Source organism: Pleuronectes platessa, chromosome 17 (assembly GCF_947347685.1).
Source record: "Pleuronectes platessa chromosome 17, fPlePla1.1, whole genome shotgun sequence".
NCBI classification, from domain to species: domain Eukaryota; kingdom Metazoa; phylum Chordata; class Actinopteri; order Pleuronectiformes; family Pleuronectidae; genus Pleuronectes; species Pleuronectes platessa.
Genome location: NC_070642.1, coordinates 9,225,374 through 9,243,236, shown reverse-complemented (window position 1 = coordinate 9,243,236; position 17,863 = coordinate 9,225,374). Strand labels below are relative to the sequence as shown.

The 17,863-nt window shown below is 44.8% G+C and overlaps 1 protein-coding gene across 3 annotated transcripts in view; it reads left to right on the top strand.

Annotated features, from left to right (window-relative positions):
- runx2b (RUNX family transcription factor 2b) overlaps window positions 1-17,338 on the top strand; it is a 40,344-nt gene extending 23,006 nt beyond the window's left edge. For 2 of the 3 annotated variants that reach the window (XM_053445768.1, XM_053445769.1), the window contains 3 exons: window positions 8,412-8,579; window positions 10,996-11,157; window positions 14,133-17,338. In XM_053445768.1, coding sequence (XP_053301743.1) covers window positions 8,412-8,579; window positions 10,996-11,157; window positions 14,133-14,611 — 809 coding nt within the window. In that variant the 3' untranslated portion in view covers window positions 14,612-17,338. Of the gene's footprint in view, window positions 1-8,411; window positions 8,580-10,995; window positions 11,158-14,084 lie in introns of all 3 variants that reach the window. The other variant, XM_053445767.1, reaches the window with a different exon arrangement.
- Window positions 17,339-17,863: the final 525 nt, after the last annotated feature.

Below are 17,863 nucleotides of genomic sequence, written 5' to 3'. Positions count from 1 at the left end.
TCTCAAGGGTCATTAAGCCGAGTTCAGAGGGTGGCAAAACACACATGTGCCCTCTCAAGCCCTCCTCCACATTTCAGCACGGAGGAGGCCTCGGAGCTGAGAGCACCGGCTGTCTCCAGGACTGCGATTCAATCTGTGAACGCTTCATTGACACATGGGGGGCTTTGTCGGCCATTACAGCTCTATTTTGTGTTAAACGAGTGGGTAATTAGGAGGCCTGTGGTACACTGGGCCCCTAAGGGAGAGGTCCACACAGAGAAAGAACAGTAGACTGTCTTAAAGTTGACATACACTGGCACTCTGTGGCCTTGCGCTGTGAAAACACTGAGTTGTTTGTGGAAAATACACTGACACTAACACTGGATTTCAATTTGGGCTGCAGATCGGTGGGAAAAGCTCAAATAAATCACCACCCTCTGTTTTTGTTGAGTGTTTTCTGACACTTTTGCTCCCTGTTAATTACTCGCGTGGTTGCGGGTGCCTCGTTCAGGAAGGACATTTTGTGTAAATGTGTTTGATAAGACTTATGGTAGCCATATGAGTCTTCCTGAGGGATGTCATTTTCCCCCAGGGGTTCCTCATCTAATATAAGAGGGGGAATAAAGATGGACCACCCATGAATGAAGGGGGCTCATATCTCTGAACTGTGGCATCGAGCTTTAACTAATTAATTGGGTGGTTAGAGTGACGAATATCAGTGAGGCCTAGTTTAAAGATCTGTGGTATGATCATATGTGTGTGTGTGTGTGTGTGTGTGTGTGTGTGTGTGTGTGTGTGTGTGTGTGTGTGTGTGTGTGTGTGTGTGTGTGTGTGTGTGTGTGTGTGTGTGTGTGTGTGTGTGTGTGTTGTGTGTATGGTAAGTGGTTAGTCAGGTCCCTCTGGCCACTGTGCTATTAGCAGGAGGCTAACTCGGTTTCTGTGGTTCACATTGTGCTTAATCGCTTGACAGCTCTTGGTTACCCTGTGGTTCGCCACTGCACCAACAACTCAACAAGTGTGTTTGTGGACGTGTGTGTGTTCATGCATGTAGGCATGTGCATGTCTGTTTGCTCATGAAGATATGATTGCCGACGCATGTATTTCTGTCGCCCAGCGCCTGTGTCTGCATGTGTGCAGACACATAACATTTCAGAGACAGTGTGTGTGTGTTTTGATGTCATTAGGCTAGTGTCTAGTGTAACCACACTGCTGATTTGGAGCAAAACTAATAGGCCTCATTAAATGTCATTTTGAGCTAATAGACAGGGAGTGGCTGCTTAAACCAATATGCTTTTATAGGTGGTTCTGTCTCCTTTCAGCTGCTCCTAAAGGTGGCTGCAGCCAGCTGAGGCTAACTTCCTGAGCGATAATAGCTGAGCTGTATTAACACAATATACAAGGCTTTCTGTCCAAACCCACTGTTCTGATTATGGTTAATTGTTGACAGACAAACATAGGAGGTGACAAAAAACATTATGGCGTCACTTGACTGTGTCTTGCTGCCGTATATTGCAGTGGTTACTTTGCGTAACTCTGGGTCGTGTGTGTGTGTTGTCTGTCAGTGGTGAAGGTTAGCGGTCAGGCATGGTCTCTGGTGTTTCAAGCTGCTGGGTCTGGGGGGTTCTGGACTCGGGAAAGGGGGTCGTGTTTTGGTTCGGTTTTGGTCAGGGTGTTAACAAGTCTGGTGAAGAGGCCCTGGTTACTCACAGGTCTGCAGACAATATTAGTGGTTTAAGAAACCCATTGGCAACCACACATACTCATACGTACACGTACACGTACACACAATAATTACTCATGCAGATCTCTATACTTGCGCACATTCATACAAAAATTAAAAAAATTCAAATACACTAATCTAGAGACAGAGGGAAAAATTAAATGTAAACTTGCACTAGAAAATACGGCTAATAGCAGGCAAGAAATGATCAGCTTGAAAATGCCTGCATAGTGACTTTGTGCAGCCAGCAGGTCTTGTGAGTCAAGTTGTGTCAGTGAGGAATTTCAAAGCTGTGGACCCCACTCAGCAAACTCTCCATCAAGTCTTGTAACTCTTCTGGACCTTTGACCAGGCAGGAAACCCTTACCAGAGCCAAGGCAGTTGTCCAGCTCACAAAGTGTTAGAAGTTGAAAGGTGTATTTTGGGTCCTTGACCTAATTTAACCCAAAATGTGACCAGAAATGTTCTCAAACAATTCTGAAATTAATTTAAGAACTAAGCTGAGTTACAGTAATGGGATTAAAAGTGGATACCTTTCTCCAGGTCTCTTGAAGAGAAAAGAGATCGTTTTTTTTATCCCCAAAAATTTAGAAAAGAAAAGAGAAAAGAAGGACTTTACAACCTTCCTTACTTTAGCAGGGACAGCCAAGGTTGTCATGAGTGTATGTAGTGAGTGAAGTTTGGAAAAGTAAAGATTATCTTTAGGTTTTGCTGAAGTAAAGTTTCGCACATCTAGCACCTAATCTCAGTAAAGCAGTCAATGACAGTGAGAAAATCCCCATTAGTTATTGATACATACATTTGGGTCTTGTCTGCATTAACATGAACCATGAAAGACCTCTCAAGTAAGATCTCATTAGAGTCCCAAGGATTAATATTATGTTTGACAATAATGTCCCCCTTTAAAGACAAAACAATAGTGCGTCTAAAGCAGAGCCTTGAGGTACACCACAAAGTAAATAGGCAGAAGAGGATGATGCATGTTTCCACTGCATGCCCTCAGACATACACCCACACACCTAAGCAACTTTATTGGAGTGGTTGCCAGGCAGCACCCTATTAAAACGCCTGAAATAAGGCTGCCATCATACTGCCAAGCAAGAAATATTATGAGTAAGTGAGATGCTTCCATTAACATGTCTGTTATCACCAAACGGGCCGTCGAACATTGTCCTCACACACAGAGGCTGTTACATGCACTCGTAGGGTGCAATTACCTGCTGTAAGGCCAAATGCTTTATTTCTTACAAAGGACGTTTGTGCTCAAAACTAAATGCTAAGATCCGCACAGATGCTAATTACATTCTTCAACAATATTTAGATGATGTCAGATAGCTATCATTTCATTTTCTTGAATTATGTACAGTAATATGAGTCACTTTATGTCTGTGGATTGTCATGCCTTGTCAGCGACTGCCTCCAGCAATCTGTCCAAAAAATAGAATATGCTTTTGTACTGCATCAATAGTAATTAAAGGGGATTTTAGAAGAGTCAGTAGTCTTTTGTCCGTCACAGACATAGACACACAGACACACACCCACCTATCTGCTGCTGCCTTGCTGGAAGCAGCTTTTAACAATGGGACCCGGACAAATAAAACTCACCCAAACATCAGGAGGAAAAGGAATGAAAAGACGAAGGGAGGGAGGGAGGAGGGGGGAAAAAGAAAGAAGAGGAAAAAAAAGACTTCAGGCTTTTCCAGAGGCAGTCAGTCAGTTGAATGTCTCATGAAGTTCCTTGAAGAGGTGCCAAGGCCTCTACAACGCAAAACACAAAATCATTCAGTGGGAGGCAGGGAGAGGGGGAGAGAGAGAGAGAGAGAGGGGGGGAGAGAGAGAGAGGGGGAGAGAGAGAGAGAGAGAGAGAGAGAGACGAATGAATAAAGAACAAGGAAGAGAAGCAGAAAGCAAATATGATGCATAATGACTATAATGTAGAAAAAGAGATAAAGGTTAAGAATGGAGTTGGCTCTGGTTGGTCGACTCCGACTTCCAACGAAAACATCTCTGAGGGATTTGTTCTTCCCTGTTCTGAATCAAAACACTTAAATGTGAGCGGAGAGGTGCAGAGGAACACTGTCTGAAAACCACACACATGACTGTGTGTGTGTGTGCCCTTTAAACTACAGACAATATGATACAAATGTGTGAATACAAAGTATTTTTTCTTTCAATAAATGTATCACCTTTGAGAATAGCTGTGTGTGTGTGTGTGTGTGTGTGTGTGTGTGTGTGTGTGTGTGTGTGTGTGTGTGTGTGTGTGTGCGCGCCCTTCCCTCGCCTGGCTTGCTTCCTCCAGGCTGGAACGCATGGACCACACAGACGGCTGGCAGCGCTCCACGACAGCCTGGCTCCCTCTTTCTCCTTCTCTCCTTCGCTTGCTGCCTCATCTCCCATGCCTCCTTTCCCATCTCTCCCTCTTTCACATTTTTTTCCATTTCTGTTTCTATTATTTTCTTCCCTCTCTCGCTCTCCTCTCTCTTACCAGACCCCCATGGTAGACGGGCGTCTGGCTGTCACCAGCCCATGCCCTTTCCCTCCCGAGCCGATCTCTGCCAGCTTCAGATTGCCACCTGAAATAATTCATTGTTTCTGACCGTTCGCAAAAAACAACATGACCACTGTGAGGGCTCCCGAATAAAAAAGTGAAATATGGACCCAGTGCATTCATTCATCGACTTTACTGGCTGCTCCACCGTTAGATGACTGACACACACACACACACACACATACGCATACAAACACAGACTGGCTGATTCAACTCAGGCTCCATGAGCACAGGGGTTTTTCTGAATCAGCCCCAAAGATACACTCATTTGAGCTCTCCCAGTGATCATAAACCAGCCTGAAGGGCTTCGAGGGCATGACGTGACACAAAATTTATAAATTATCCCATTTATACAGGATTTTCCTCACGTGTTACTTAGTCAGGCAACAGGCAGGAGAATTTCCCATTGACGTGTCTCCGACGTTAGCTGAAACTTGATGTGTCGATGGGGGGGAGGCGGTACTTAAAAGAAGTAGGTCGACATTGTGGAAACATCTTCTTGGTGAACGTAAATAGGAAGCTGTATCTCGGAGATGTTAAAGAATGGAAACAGCTTGTCTGGCTCTGACTAAAAGGAACTAAATCCTCCTACAACCACCTCTAAACCTCACTAATCAACACATTGTGTATGTTTGTTTAATCTGCACATAAAATGAATTTTATTGTCTTTAGGCAAAGCCAGGAGAGCTGTTTCCCCCCTGAAGCTTCATATTTTTCTAATCTTCTCATCTAACGCTTGGCAAGAGAGTGAATTAGCATATTTCACCAAATGTCAAACAGTTCCTTGAGACGTTTTAGCCCTTGGAACCAGTTACCCTTGACATGTATGATCCCAAACCTGAGCCATCCCATAGATTAAGAAACTGGATTGTTTGAGGAATATGTTGAACCGGGACATATGAAGCAGCAGATAACCATCCATCAAAGCGTTCAGGCACAGATCCAATCTAATGCTGCCATTAATTGCACAAGACTTATAGTCTGTTTGCCTACTTGCTCTTACTAACTGTTATCAGATCAGCAGGGCTGAGTTGAATCCAGACATATGTATCTTGGACAGCTGAAATAATACTGTTCCAGGATCAGCGAGCAACTGTGTGATTACAGATACCATCGACAGAGGTGTTATCTAATCATGGTTAATCTTTTATAAGTCAGTGTGTGTGTGTGTGTGTGGGTGTGTGTATGTGGGTGTGTGCGCACATGTATATGCACCATCCATATGTGCAAATGTGCATGATTGCATGTGCAGACTCGTGTTTGCATCCATTCATGGGTGTGTGTGTGTGTGTGTGTGCTCACATCTGGTCTGAATCTGTCCATGTTTCCGGCCGCTGGCTGGGCAGGGAAGTGGCAGGCGCTATCAAAAATCTCCGCTGTTTTCACAGGGATGATGGGAATCTCAGGGACTTTCCCTACGGCAGTGAAATCATCCGCCTTTTCCCGCTCCTTTAAATACCCCCGGCTCGTTCCTCCGCCCTGCTAAGGTTCCGATAAAACAGCTGAGACGTCTTGTGTTTGGCAACAGTTGTCATTTAAAAGGTGTAATTAAGCCTTGAAAAACTGTATTTACTGTCAGGGCCTGCTAAACTAATGGAGTTGAGGTCGAGCTGTTTGCAGTGTAAAGTGGTCCTTAATGTGGTGGTTGACATGCTGCATTCCTTGAGGAGAAAAAACACGGTTGCATCCCATAGGTGTGTTTGACGGAATGATCGTCCAGGGTGGAAGCTGACAGTTAGTGACACTGTGTCATTAAATATGACTTGTTGTGGGCGTCGGAATCGTTTTCATCTTTTTAAATATACAGGTTAATATCTGTCTGTATTTCAGGATCTTCCTCCAACGCGTCAAACGCTCTCTAACTGCTTCACCATTCGCTGTTCTCTGTGCTCAGCACTCTTCCCGGAGCCTGTGTCTCCTGACCCATCGAGAGATCTTAATTTACTGGTCATCAGGGTCTCTTCCTCTCCATGTGCCGCTCCTCCCCCCCTCGTGTCCGTCTCCCCTCGGCCTCCCATTGCTATTTATTCCCATCACTAGGAGACGGCCCGCGCACAAAGCCCGCACTGTGTCCCGAGGCTTTTTTAGAATAGAAATTCTGTCTGTTGAAAATGGAAACGCTATGATTGACTGGGCACCGCTTGTGCAGAGAGATGATAAACGCCAGCAAGAGGTTCAAATTATCCTCAGGAAGGATGGAGACATATTATTAATGAAATATGGACATGAATTTTGTTATAAAGTCCTCAATGAGGAGAGGTTTGCGAGTAGCCGATATTATTTAAGGTTCCAGAGTGGCTATGTTAAGAAGCAGATGATGAGATGGCCTGTTTATTTTCAACTGGATGATGCCAGTCCAGTAACGTCATCGCAATAAAAAATCATGGTCTGTCACCGGCTGATTTCTCACTGCCGCCACTCTCATGTCTCATTTCACAGCAGCGGTATTTGCTATTAAAATTCCAAACATTTATTCCAGAATAAATTGAGTTGTTGTGGAGAGTCATATGGTTTATAGAAGCATTTCTGGGGCTGACATGTTGCAGTCGTGGAAAATTGCTTCGCTGAAGAAGATGAGGCGGATTATAAAGGACTCTTTTTTTTGTCATGCCCTCCAAGGAGATTATGTTTTATTAGCTTTTACTTGTTTGCTTTTTAAGCAGGATGAGGCAAAGACTTTGGACAGGATCGATTCGGGGGGGGGGGGATACAGACTTTTTACCCACTTTATCTTTAATTGTCGGATAGGTTGTTTTAAAATATTTTCATATATATATTTCCCAGAGAATAATTCCTGGATCATGATGAAGGAAATCATGTTTGTTTAGGGGACTGATGTGTGTGTGTTCAATTGGATGCAAATGAAAGATCCGATCTAATGATTTGAAACGTGGTTTCATCAGGGGACTGTAGGCCTTGGGGGAGTAATGTACTCTCTGAGTGCCCCTCTAGTTTTTATTTGACAGTGAAAGTGACAGGAAATATGCAGAAACAGAGAGGGAGGCATCTAAGAAAGCTCCCCAGCTGGGGAAGGGGGTTATTAGTACACATGTTAAACTATTAGCCCACAAGGACCCACACCGAGCAGCTTTCTGTGGTCTTTATAATGATGCCTCAGTAAAGCAAATGATGATTTCTCCCCTCCCTCTTCTCTCCGCTCCTCTTCTTTTCCTTTCCGTCTCCCGATCCGTCCATGACACCCACCCTTGCTCTATAGGTGTAGTGCCAGGCCTTTGTTCCCAGCCCAGACAGGTTGAGCAGGATTCTGAAGAAGCTCGTTGTCTTTGCCTGAGCCAGCTGGAGCTGTGCCAAGCACATCAGGAGTTTCTGCTCTACCTCTGTTTGATATTTACTTTACCACCTTTACAGAGAAAACCAGTGCGAGATCAGACAGACACACTGACACAGTCACTGCGTGTGTGCACAGGCCTCTGTGTTAACTCCACCTTTGAAAAACGACTGTCTACACCTGGGCCCATGGGCAGGTTTCGCGATGGTTCCCATTATAAGACAAGGCTGCACGATCCCTGTGTACTGTAACCGAGTTATGGGCCTGTAAGGCTGATTAAAATAGGATCAGGGATATAAAAGGTGTAAAATGATCAGCAGAGGAATGCAGGAAATTAACAAGTAAAATAGATTTGGCATAAGTTACGACTCCTGTGGGGATAATGGGGGAATGGCGTGAGAGCTTGTGTTTACCTTAGGAAGAAGCCTCAGGTTAAAACTTACGTACATGCAATTTCTCACTCTTGGGATCCCTCTCTCTTAACTCTCTCTTTTTCCCTCATATAAGCTGATATTAGATTAAAGTCTTTGTTAATTAGGAGGATGTAGCATCTCACTCCCAGAAGCTGGTCTTTGTTGAGCTTGTGTTTACAAAGTGAGCAATGGCAAACAGAAGGCCTGAGTCATTAAAAGTAAACCAGAAAGTATAACTGACGAGCTGTTGGGTGAGACACCTAAAAAAATGTTGATCATTAATCACCCAGAGTGGATTGTCATCAGTGAGATAAATTATGTTTCGCATGCAACTTCACAGAAGTAATAACAATGTAAACACTGATGTCTAATAAATCTAATAACACCTTGTGTTTTTATTATAGCTCGGCTCCCGTCGGTGACTTTGTCCTCTAATGAAGGACTTGTTTTTTGTGTCTGCAGGGCATCGTCAAAAGCTGGAGGACCCTCCCAAGGCGGGCCTCTTCTCCGACCGCCTCAGTGAGCTGGAGAGGATGAGGGTGAGGGTCACCGTGCCCACTCAGGGCCCTCGGCCAAATCTCAACACAGGGCCCAACTCTTTCAACCCGCAGGGTCAGACACAGATAACAGGTGAGCGGACTGGGTTCTAGAACCATAACAGCAAGTATCCACACTGTTGAGTCTATTAGCTGATTGTTCTCTGAACTCTTACCTCTGAGATTACGTGATCAGGAGTCAACACTGAGTCTAGTGTCGTGTGTCATTGAAATAAGATTAAAAAATTCAAAATCCTTTTGCTGCACAACTTTTGCAGATGGTAAGGATTTGAAATCAGTCTATATTTGATGTTTGCATTTAAGCATGACAGCTTTTTTTAAACATTTGATGTTTTTCACCCAAATTACACACATGACAACATTGTTTAAGAATTCAATAAGAAGGTGGAACATCTACAATGTACATCACAAGTTCCTCAGAAAATGCTGCTTACATGGTGGAGTCCTATTTAAACTCTGATTAATATTGGAATATTGGAGCCAAATGCAGTTGGTGTCCCAAAGAGCTTTACGGAATTATCCAGCAGGTTGAGTCACAAGCTGAGTCACAATCAAAAGCAATTGCTGTGTGGGAGGTGAAATATCAAACCCCAACTGGAGACCATCAGGTACATCCCAGTGGTTTCTGCCACAGAAACGCCCTCCGCAGCGTGTTACATCGCCTCTAAGATCGTCTGTCCTTCTCTACTCCATCACTCACTATCAGTTACATCCACGAAGGTAACACCATCTGCCGTGGCTCAGGACGTTACCCGATCGCCCGCACTTCTGCAGGCTCGTCACAGGTCGTCATTTAGTCTCTTAGTTACTCTCTGGCGCGGCTTTGTAGGGTTACTTAGCGGATCATTTGCGGGATGGTTAAGCAGCTTAGCAGTGGTGAGTGGAGAGTATTATACACTGGATTTTGCAGAAATTCCATGTGAGTCAACTGTTTTTCAGGTTGAGATGTTCTGAGGGGAAACTTTAGATCCAACAGCAGATTTATGAATTTAGAGGAGTGATTCCCCAGAAGATGTTGTCAGACTTACGGCCACAGCTCCGTCTCGTTTACCCCATCGTGGAGTGGCAGAAGCTGGATGTTCAACAGTGATCGATTTCTCTATTTTTACATTTCATTTAAATAACTTTTTCTGCTCTATATTCATTATATTCAGCTATTTCAACTGCCCTATTCATCCCACCCTTTCATTTTAAAATCATCTTTCACTAACTATTAAATAGTACTTTTAGAGAAACATTTGAGCAGTTCGGGTTAGGGTTGGTTTTAATTAACTTATTTATCTATTAGTTTAAGCTGCCTACTTAAGCCTTTTATCTTTGGGCACTTTTCACTAACTATATCATATCAACTATTCATTTATTTAAAGTTGCTATTTTATTATATTTTACTTTACTTTATTTTACTCAACTGATTATAAAGTAATAATGATCTCTAAAAAACTAGGGGGCTGGCAGGAGAAACTCTGGATGCTCTCACTCCGACACTTGTATTCTCATATACAGCCCCTTCGGAGAATGTCAGGAGATTACCCGGAGCACAGTGCATGTCTGAAAGTAACTTTCAGTTGAGCTCTTTCCATATGACCACTGACAACTGCAGAAGCACCTCCTGGGCTGCAATTACCTCTGACCGAGAATCACTGAATCACCATCTCCACAGTGCTGTGTCAGCGATGTAGAATGGTCTGGCTTTGGTCTCCTGTTATTATTCTGCAGTAGGATAAAAAACACCCTGAAACAACAAGCCAATGATGAGCTCAATCGACTGGGCTCCTGCAAAATACTGTGAGGGGGAACTTGTTTTGGTTAATTAACCCTGCAAAGAAAACTAAACACAAAACAGTAAACCAACTGTGTGATTGCAATAACTGGGTTCAAGAACAATTACAGCAAGCATCCTCACTTGAAATATCCAACAGCAGGCCTGTACCCACATTGCACATCCAGGGAATCAGACGACAGAATCTGAGACATTCAATCACTACAAATGAGTCCATTGCATCATCAGAGCACTTCAAAATACCTCACATATATTGGAATATCAGTCAGTCTTCACCACACCCGGCCGCAGTACAGACACGTCGTTGAAGTGTGCATGATGGTTATTTTCATGGTAGTCTGCCGGCGTGTTTACACCCTGGGTGTGTGCCAGCGAGGCTCTCTGTGCCTCAGCTGCAAGCACAATGTTTTATAAGGCAAACAGGAAGATCTTCTCTTCAAAAGTAAACAGTATGTGTTATTACAGAGGATGTTGCAAAACTCGCCCCAAATGATACTTACCTCCGAACACAAGCACGTAGAAACAGGGACACTAATGATGTCTGCGATTGTTGTGTGTCTTATTGTCAATTTGATCCATGGTTTAGCCGGGACAACAATGATGAAGGGCCGCTGGTAATTATACTTTCTCTCTTTTCCTGTCTGTTTTTTTCCCTTTCTGGGCGGTTTTTCCTCTCCTTTTCCTCCCTCGCTCCTTTTCTCCCCATCAGACCCTCGTCAGTCCCAGACCTCTCCTCCCTGGTCATATGAGCAGACGTACCCGTCCTACCTGAGTCCCATGGCTTCCCCCTCGGTCCACTCGACCGCCCCCCTCTCCTCCAGCCGAGGCACAGGCCTGCCTGCCATCAGCGACGTGTCTCGACGGTTGCCAGGTAGAACCACGCTTGTCCTGTTATGACTGTCTCACCTGCAAATAATCTCAAAAATAATCCTCAAATAATCCAGATAACACTTTTTTACTGAAGCCACGTTGTGTGTTCGTTTCACATTGCCTCTGACTGGGAGCCAGTGTAATAATACAGCATCTGTGTGAACCTAATTAAAGTAACCGTAGAAGTAAGAAGAAGAAGAGGTAAAGCTGACGCACCAACCACGAGGGCGGGATCATTTCATCCGTCATCACTACACCTGGCGTTCTATTGGTCGGGAAACATAACAGACTTGTAGCACAAAAAAATCCAAAAGAATAAGAAAAGTGTTGGGAATTTGTCCAAGCAACAACGTTTTGCCAACAAACAGTTCGAGCACAAGGAGGGGCTATTTGGGGTTTTGAGTGGGCGTTGTAAAATCTAAACGTGAAAGTCCTGCTCTCAAATTAAAGGACCATGCTCTTTAATGACTACAGGGGAAGGACATCCGTAATCAGAGGGGAGGAAGACGCTCACACTGGTCATTTTCACACTCACAAGCAGAAACAAACAAATACTCATATCTCTTTCTTAAATGAACGCAAGTAATGAAGCGTGTCGTGAGAGCGTGAGTGTCTCACAGCGAGCGGATCGCGTTGGACGGCGCTGTTTCTTTAAAGTGGGGGAAAAGAACGATTGTTTCCTTTTTTTCCACGTTCCAAGCCTTTGATCCCAGAGGAGTATGGGTAATAACAGGCCCAGGGATAATAACAGGCTCGTGACTGACAAATAAAGTGTCTTTATAGCGATACAGAACTCTCACAAGGCATTCTGGGTAATTGCATTAGCCAGTCATCTGTTGTGCCGTAACAGTGGCATCTGTGTTCCAATTTGTCTCTGTTCCCCCCCCCCCCAATGTGAAACCTCCTTTAACATCCTTACGTGCCGCCAGACAAGTTTCTCCCCCGTACACCTGTTTGACTCACTGCCATGTGAGCTTTCTTTCCTGCTCGACTTTTTTTTCCTTCTGTTTCTTTGTAACTACACCCTCTGTGTTAGTGTGCGTGTGTGTGTGTGTGTGTGCGTGCATGCGCCCCGAGCGAGGGTGAGTGATTACGCGACGCGGCCGTGTGACTCTGCATTAGAGAGGGTTTAAAATCCAGCCAGCTGCCTTGTCAGCTTTGATTAGCCCCGTATTCCCCCTCAGCTTTCATCTCGTGGGCACCGGGCTTTGTTCTCAAAGCGACACGTGCACACGCATAAGCACCGGGCCAGAACCTCCCCATCCCTCCCTCACCCGCTCGCACACCTCGAGCGCTTAATGCCTCCTAAGTGATGTGACTGAGGCTCTCAGATCTGCGCAGATCATGTTGACACCTCGCCAGGCTGCACAGTAACAGTATCCAGCCACAGAACATACCGACAAGCACGAGCAGCAGCTGATATGGATGCTCCAGTGCAAACAGCACCCCCCCCCCCCCCCCCTCCACGCACACACACAGATGACATTCGCCAAGAAGCAGTTGCAAAAGTTCAGACACCTCATTTGGAAGTGACGCTCCAAACCTCGCAAAATCCTCCCAAATATTTGGACGATGCTTCACTTCCGGTTGCCTTCCGATTGATACAGCTGAACCTGGCTCACCACCACAAGGGTCCCAGTGGTAAACACAGCAGTCAGGAGTTTATCGAGCAGCGGCGCTCAGGTCTGAGATCAGCAGCTGAGACAATCGCCTACTATTTTAATCCGAATCAAACGGATCTTGTGGAAAGAGGAAGTTTAAAGGGCCCTAATTGGCAGCATATGCTATCTGACGCTAGCGACAAACCGGCTTCACAATTCCGCCCCTGCACATAAACACTGCACGCCCTCCTCCTCCTCCCCCCCCCCCCCCTTGTCCTCTCGCAGCAGACATGGTGACACGGAAGACGCCTGGTGATTTATGATAAGAGCGCCATGGCTGGACAAAACCGCTGAGAGGAGACGCGAGGGAGGGAGCGGGTGGCGGCGGTGGTGGTGGGAGAGGTGGGGGGGGGGGGGGGGGGGGGGGACTCCTATTCTCCTTAAACTCTGCGCCCAGCGCGAAGCTCGCCGCAGCCAGTTAGTGGTTTTTGGGATATTTTTTAAAGGGATGAGGCGGAGAGAGGGATCGGAGGGTGAGATGGAGCGGCTCCCTCTCGGCTCGCTCGCACGCGCACGCTCGCACAAGTCCGCGCGCACACGGCCCCACACACATACACACACACGCTGGAGCCGATGGGAGGCGAGGAGAGGAGCCACATCAGAGCTCAGCCCTGCCTCATTATGGATCTCATGGAAACTGTTTCTTGCTCAAAGTGTTTCCACATGTGCAGCTCCTGATTCATCCCAACTGCTTTTTTATGTGCATACAGTATTCACACACACACACACACACACACACCCACCCCACCCACACAACCACCCACCCACCCACGCACACACACTCTGTTTGCACGACCGAGTGTGTGTTTGCATGCATAAAGAGTCATATAGATACACATAAACATGCACCGACACACTCACACAGAAACTTCTATGCAGAGGTGTAAACATTAAAGCAGATGCATGCGTGGGACCTTGCTGACATTTGTTATCAACAATCCTGAGATGAAGTGAGCCACAGCCCAGACGTCGAAGGATGGAACAATATTTATGGGGCAATACTGTTCCATAAGTGTGGCCACAAAATCCATGACACAATCCAAATTGGTTGATACACATATCTGACTTGAAATATCTGATTACGCACAATTCAGTTAACTAACGCTTAATTTCTCAAGGGACTTATTTGTTCAATTCAATTACTCCTCAAGACAAAGTGCTAAATAGTGAGACGGTCCAAAGCCACATATCACATAATCCAAACTGACAACCTGGTGTGAGGGAGTGTATTGATTTATGCTTTCATAGTAATAACTGCTCATGACAGACAGTGATTCATGTTGTGTGTGTGTGTGTGTGTGTTTTGTGTCTGTAGGTTCCTCCGACCTGAGCCCCTTCCCTGGTCAGTTTGAGCGTCAGTTCCCGGGCCTGTCCTCCCTCACAGAGACTCGGTTCCCCAGCCCTCGGATGCACTACCCGGGTACCTTCACCTACACCCCGCCGGTCACCTCCGCCATGTCTCTGGGCAGCACCCACTACCACACCTACCTTCCCCCTCCCTACCCGGGCTCCACCCAGAACCAGAGTGGACCCTTTCAGACCAGCAGCACACCATATCTCTACTACGGGGCCTCGTCCGGCTCCTACCAGTTCTCTATGGTTCCTGGCGGGGATCGCTCACCCTCCCGCATGATCCCGCCTTGCACTAGCGCCTCCACGGGCACCTCCCTGGTGAACCCCAACCTGCCCAGCCAGACGGAGGGAGGCGTGGACGGGGACGGGAGCCACAGCAACTCCCCGACGGTCCTCAACCCCGGGGGCCGCATGGATGAAGCCGTCTGGAGGCCGTATTGAAGAAGATCAGGGGGGCGGAGACTGGAAGTCAGCTGAGGTCATGGTTTGAAAGCACAAAACCTTTTCTTATTGAAAAGGGGATTTTTGAGCTCTCATCAGCTATCTCTACCTTTTGCTTGGAAATTAAGGTTGAGATAAAAAAAAGAGACAAAAAAGACCAGACTTGTACGAACTTGTCTTCCTGGAATGTGTTTTGACCAAGGCACTACAAAGGGAGTCATTCTCACAGCAATAATGAGAAAGACAGTTTTGGTTTACTAGGCCCCAGTGGATAAGACATTATTTCACTTTTCTTATAATCCACAAGCGAAGGGATGCTTCAACAATATTTGTAGGAGACCGCCTTTTTTTGTATAGTGTTTGTATTTCAATAAGGCTTTTTGCAGAGCATGTTTTTGTACTACGACAATATCAAGATGCAAGTTACGCACTGAGTAGCAAGTGATGAGAGTAACACATATGTTACCTTAAGTGGTATGGACAGTAAATTTGCTTTAAATCAATTAATTTAACTTGTATATTGTGGGTGAAGCGATGTAGATTAAGGCGTTTTCTTAGTTTTAACTTATAAAGCCATAAATTATGTATTGTATTTGAAACTTGAGGCAAAGAAGTGTAATCTGAATATTTTTGATGCATCTATATGATTAAGTTAAAACGATTTTTTTTTCTTTCTTTTGATAGGTAATTTAAGAGAGTGAGAGGTCTAATTGTTTTGTAGTACCCAAAGATTTAAATTGTTTCAAATATGAAATGTAATTTCCAAAGAGTATTGCAACATGTTTCTTCTGGTGTTACTTTCAGTTTAACTGCTCAGCACGTTAAGAGCCCGACATCCTCGCTAGGCGTTGACACACATTTGGCTCGGAATTAAACCTTCGGTATTTATTGAGCAATAACTCGTATTGTGCCTCTTGGCAACATACCATAAAAGAGCTCTTCAATGGGAGGAAAAATAATTATCCGTTGGGGGAAAGTCTGCCTGGTTTCTGTAGTTTGTCTAGTCTGACATGCACTCACATACATATGTATTTTCTTATCCAAATAAGAAACTGTGCTTTTATGCACAATTTGCCACGGAGCCTGAAGACGATGATTGCAGCCCCACGTCTGGTGGTTCGCTCCGAGGCAGCAGGTCAGACTCTGTCAGGTTCGGCTGGTGTTTGATACATGAACTCCTCAGGACGGGAGAAATCCTCGGGTGATCGGTCGAGATCGCAGGGAGACACGCGCCAAGTCTATTATCGCTTTCATATCATGTGCAGAAGATGGCTTTGAAAAAGTTTGTCTTAGTGTGTGACACACATGGGTACTTTGTTCTCCTCTCTCCGTCTTTAAGAATGAAAAGGAGACATCACAGTTGAAGACTAAAGAGACTGTGACATTCCTTCAGGCGTTTATTTATTCCAGTGTTTTAGCTTTTGTTGACATGATTTACCCAAATAACATTTGTACAAACCACACCAACCAACCAGTGGCACAATCGAAAAATCTCCGTGGCACCAGGACGAGTGGGAGGTCTGATATTTTCCAATCTGAAATTACTGCGTGAGATATTTTTTTCTAAAAGGAAAACGTGCAAAAACCGAGGTGATTGGATGCAGCTGCTGGCAGCAAACTGGTAACCGAAAAATATGGGAGACTTGTGTATGTTTGTTTCATAAAGCACTTATTTCTTGTTTTATTTCTAGCAGCACTTGTGGCCGGCTGCCAGCGGGGCTCGTGGTTTTTGGTACTCTCTATCGATATAATGCCACTGGAGTCACACACCCACACACACACACACACCCACACACACACACGCAGAATGGATAACACTTGGCCAAACAAGCCATTTACATTGGACCAGAATCTGATCTCACAAGGCAGTTGGTATTTGTTTAAAAAAAGAAAAGCTATTTTTTTTTCCTTTCATGCAATCTGATATTCAGTGCATATAGGTAATATAATAACCCAATTTGAAAAAGCTGAGAAAAACACGGCCCTGTCCAAGGATCAGACTTCAAGCTTTTCATTGAAGGTTTGCACGCAGAGCCTCTTTCCCCGTCTCTGCAGAGGATGTTCTGAACTCACTTAATGGAATTGAACATGTCACACTACATTTCCCCGACTGCTGCAGCCCAAAACGAAAAGTATTTTTGCTGGTACGGTGAAGCATAAGAAAGCAAATAAAGCCCTTTTAGATTGTTGTGATTTTACAGCGATGTTTTCCAGTTACCCATTTATCCAGTGTCTCCATAGTAACTGCACATTTGTCGCAGATTCTTTCCAAATTTTAACAGGAAATGGTCTTTTAAAAACTGTTTACATGCCACCGCAGCACTGACATCCCATTCTGTCCTCATGTGCTTTTATTTGTGTTGTTTTTTTTCCTCCACCTCAGAAACTAAGTCGCTCATCCTTTCCTTTCCTCTGGTGTAATGTTGCAAACACCAGAGATCTTGTATTATTTAATGATCACCATGTATGATATCCAGGCTCGTATGTAAAGTCTTCTTGTTGTTGTCTCTTGTTATGCTTCTTCTCTCATGAACGCTTGTCAGGAATCTGAGTCTAATGGAGACGCCATTAGACTTTGCTGGTACGTTTCATCAATGATCATCATTGATTTTGTTTTTTGTTGTTTTTTTTCAAGGGACAAACAGACCTGACAACAGTGAGTGAAATTGGCATTGTGATTGTACATTTTTGTTTATTTTAAGAATAAAATAGGAATTTTGTAACTTACTCTTTCCTCTTCATCTCCATGTTTGTGTGTCGAGATCATCCACCTCGTTTTCTGTCCACTGGGTTCAGCTTTAAAGAGTTTGACACTAGAAGGTTGTTTTTTTATGTTCCTTTGATTGAAGGGGAAAGTTTCTGTGTTTCTTTCCTAAAAACAGTTTAAGACTTAAAAGTGTAAGTGTGGAATAACTCGTGACATCACCATGGGAAGCCAACGTGGTCCAATTTACAGTTTACAGAAGTGCGATGTGGAAACTTGAGACTTCCCGTGCACTAGCGCTGAGAGTGGACTTCACAGTGAGGCGGAGGACAACTTGTGTGTGAGTGGGAGTCCGAATGTTTGAAATGAATTTGCACAATCATAGATTTTCAACTCGTCTATGAGGGAGAAGAAGAACTTTCTGTGTGTTTGTATTAGAGGTTCCTCTCTGCTGACTTTCCATTCCAATAGAAAGGGCCACCGCTGAGTTTGCTCTTAATTCTCCAAGAACGTTTAGCGGTGTCACTGCTCATTTCAACTTTTATGAA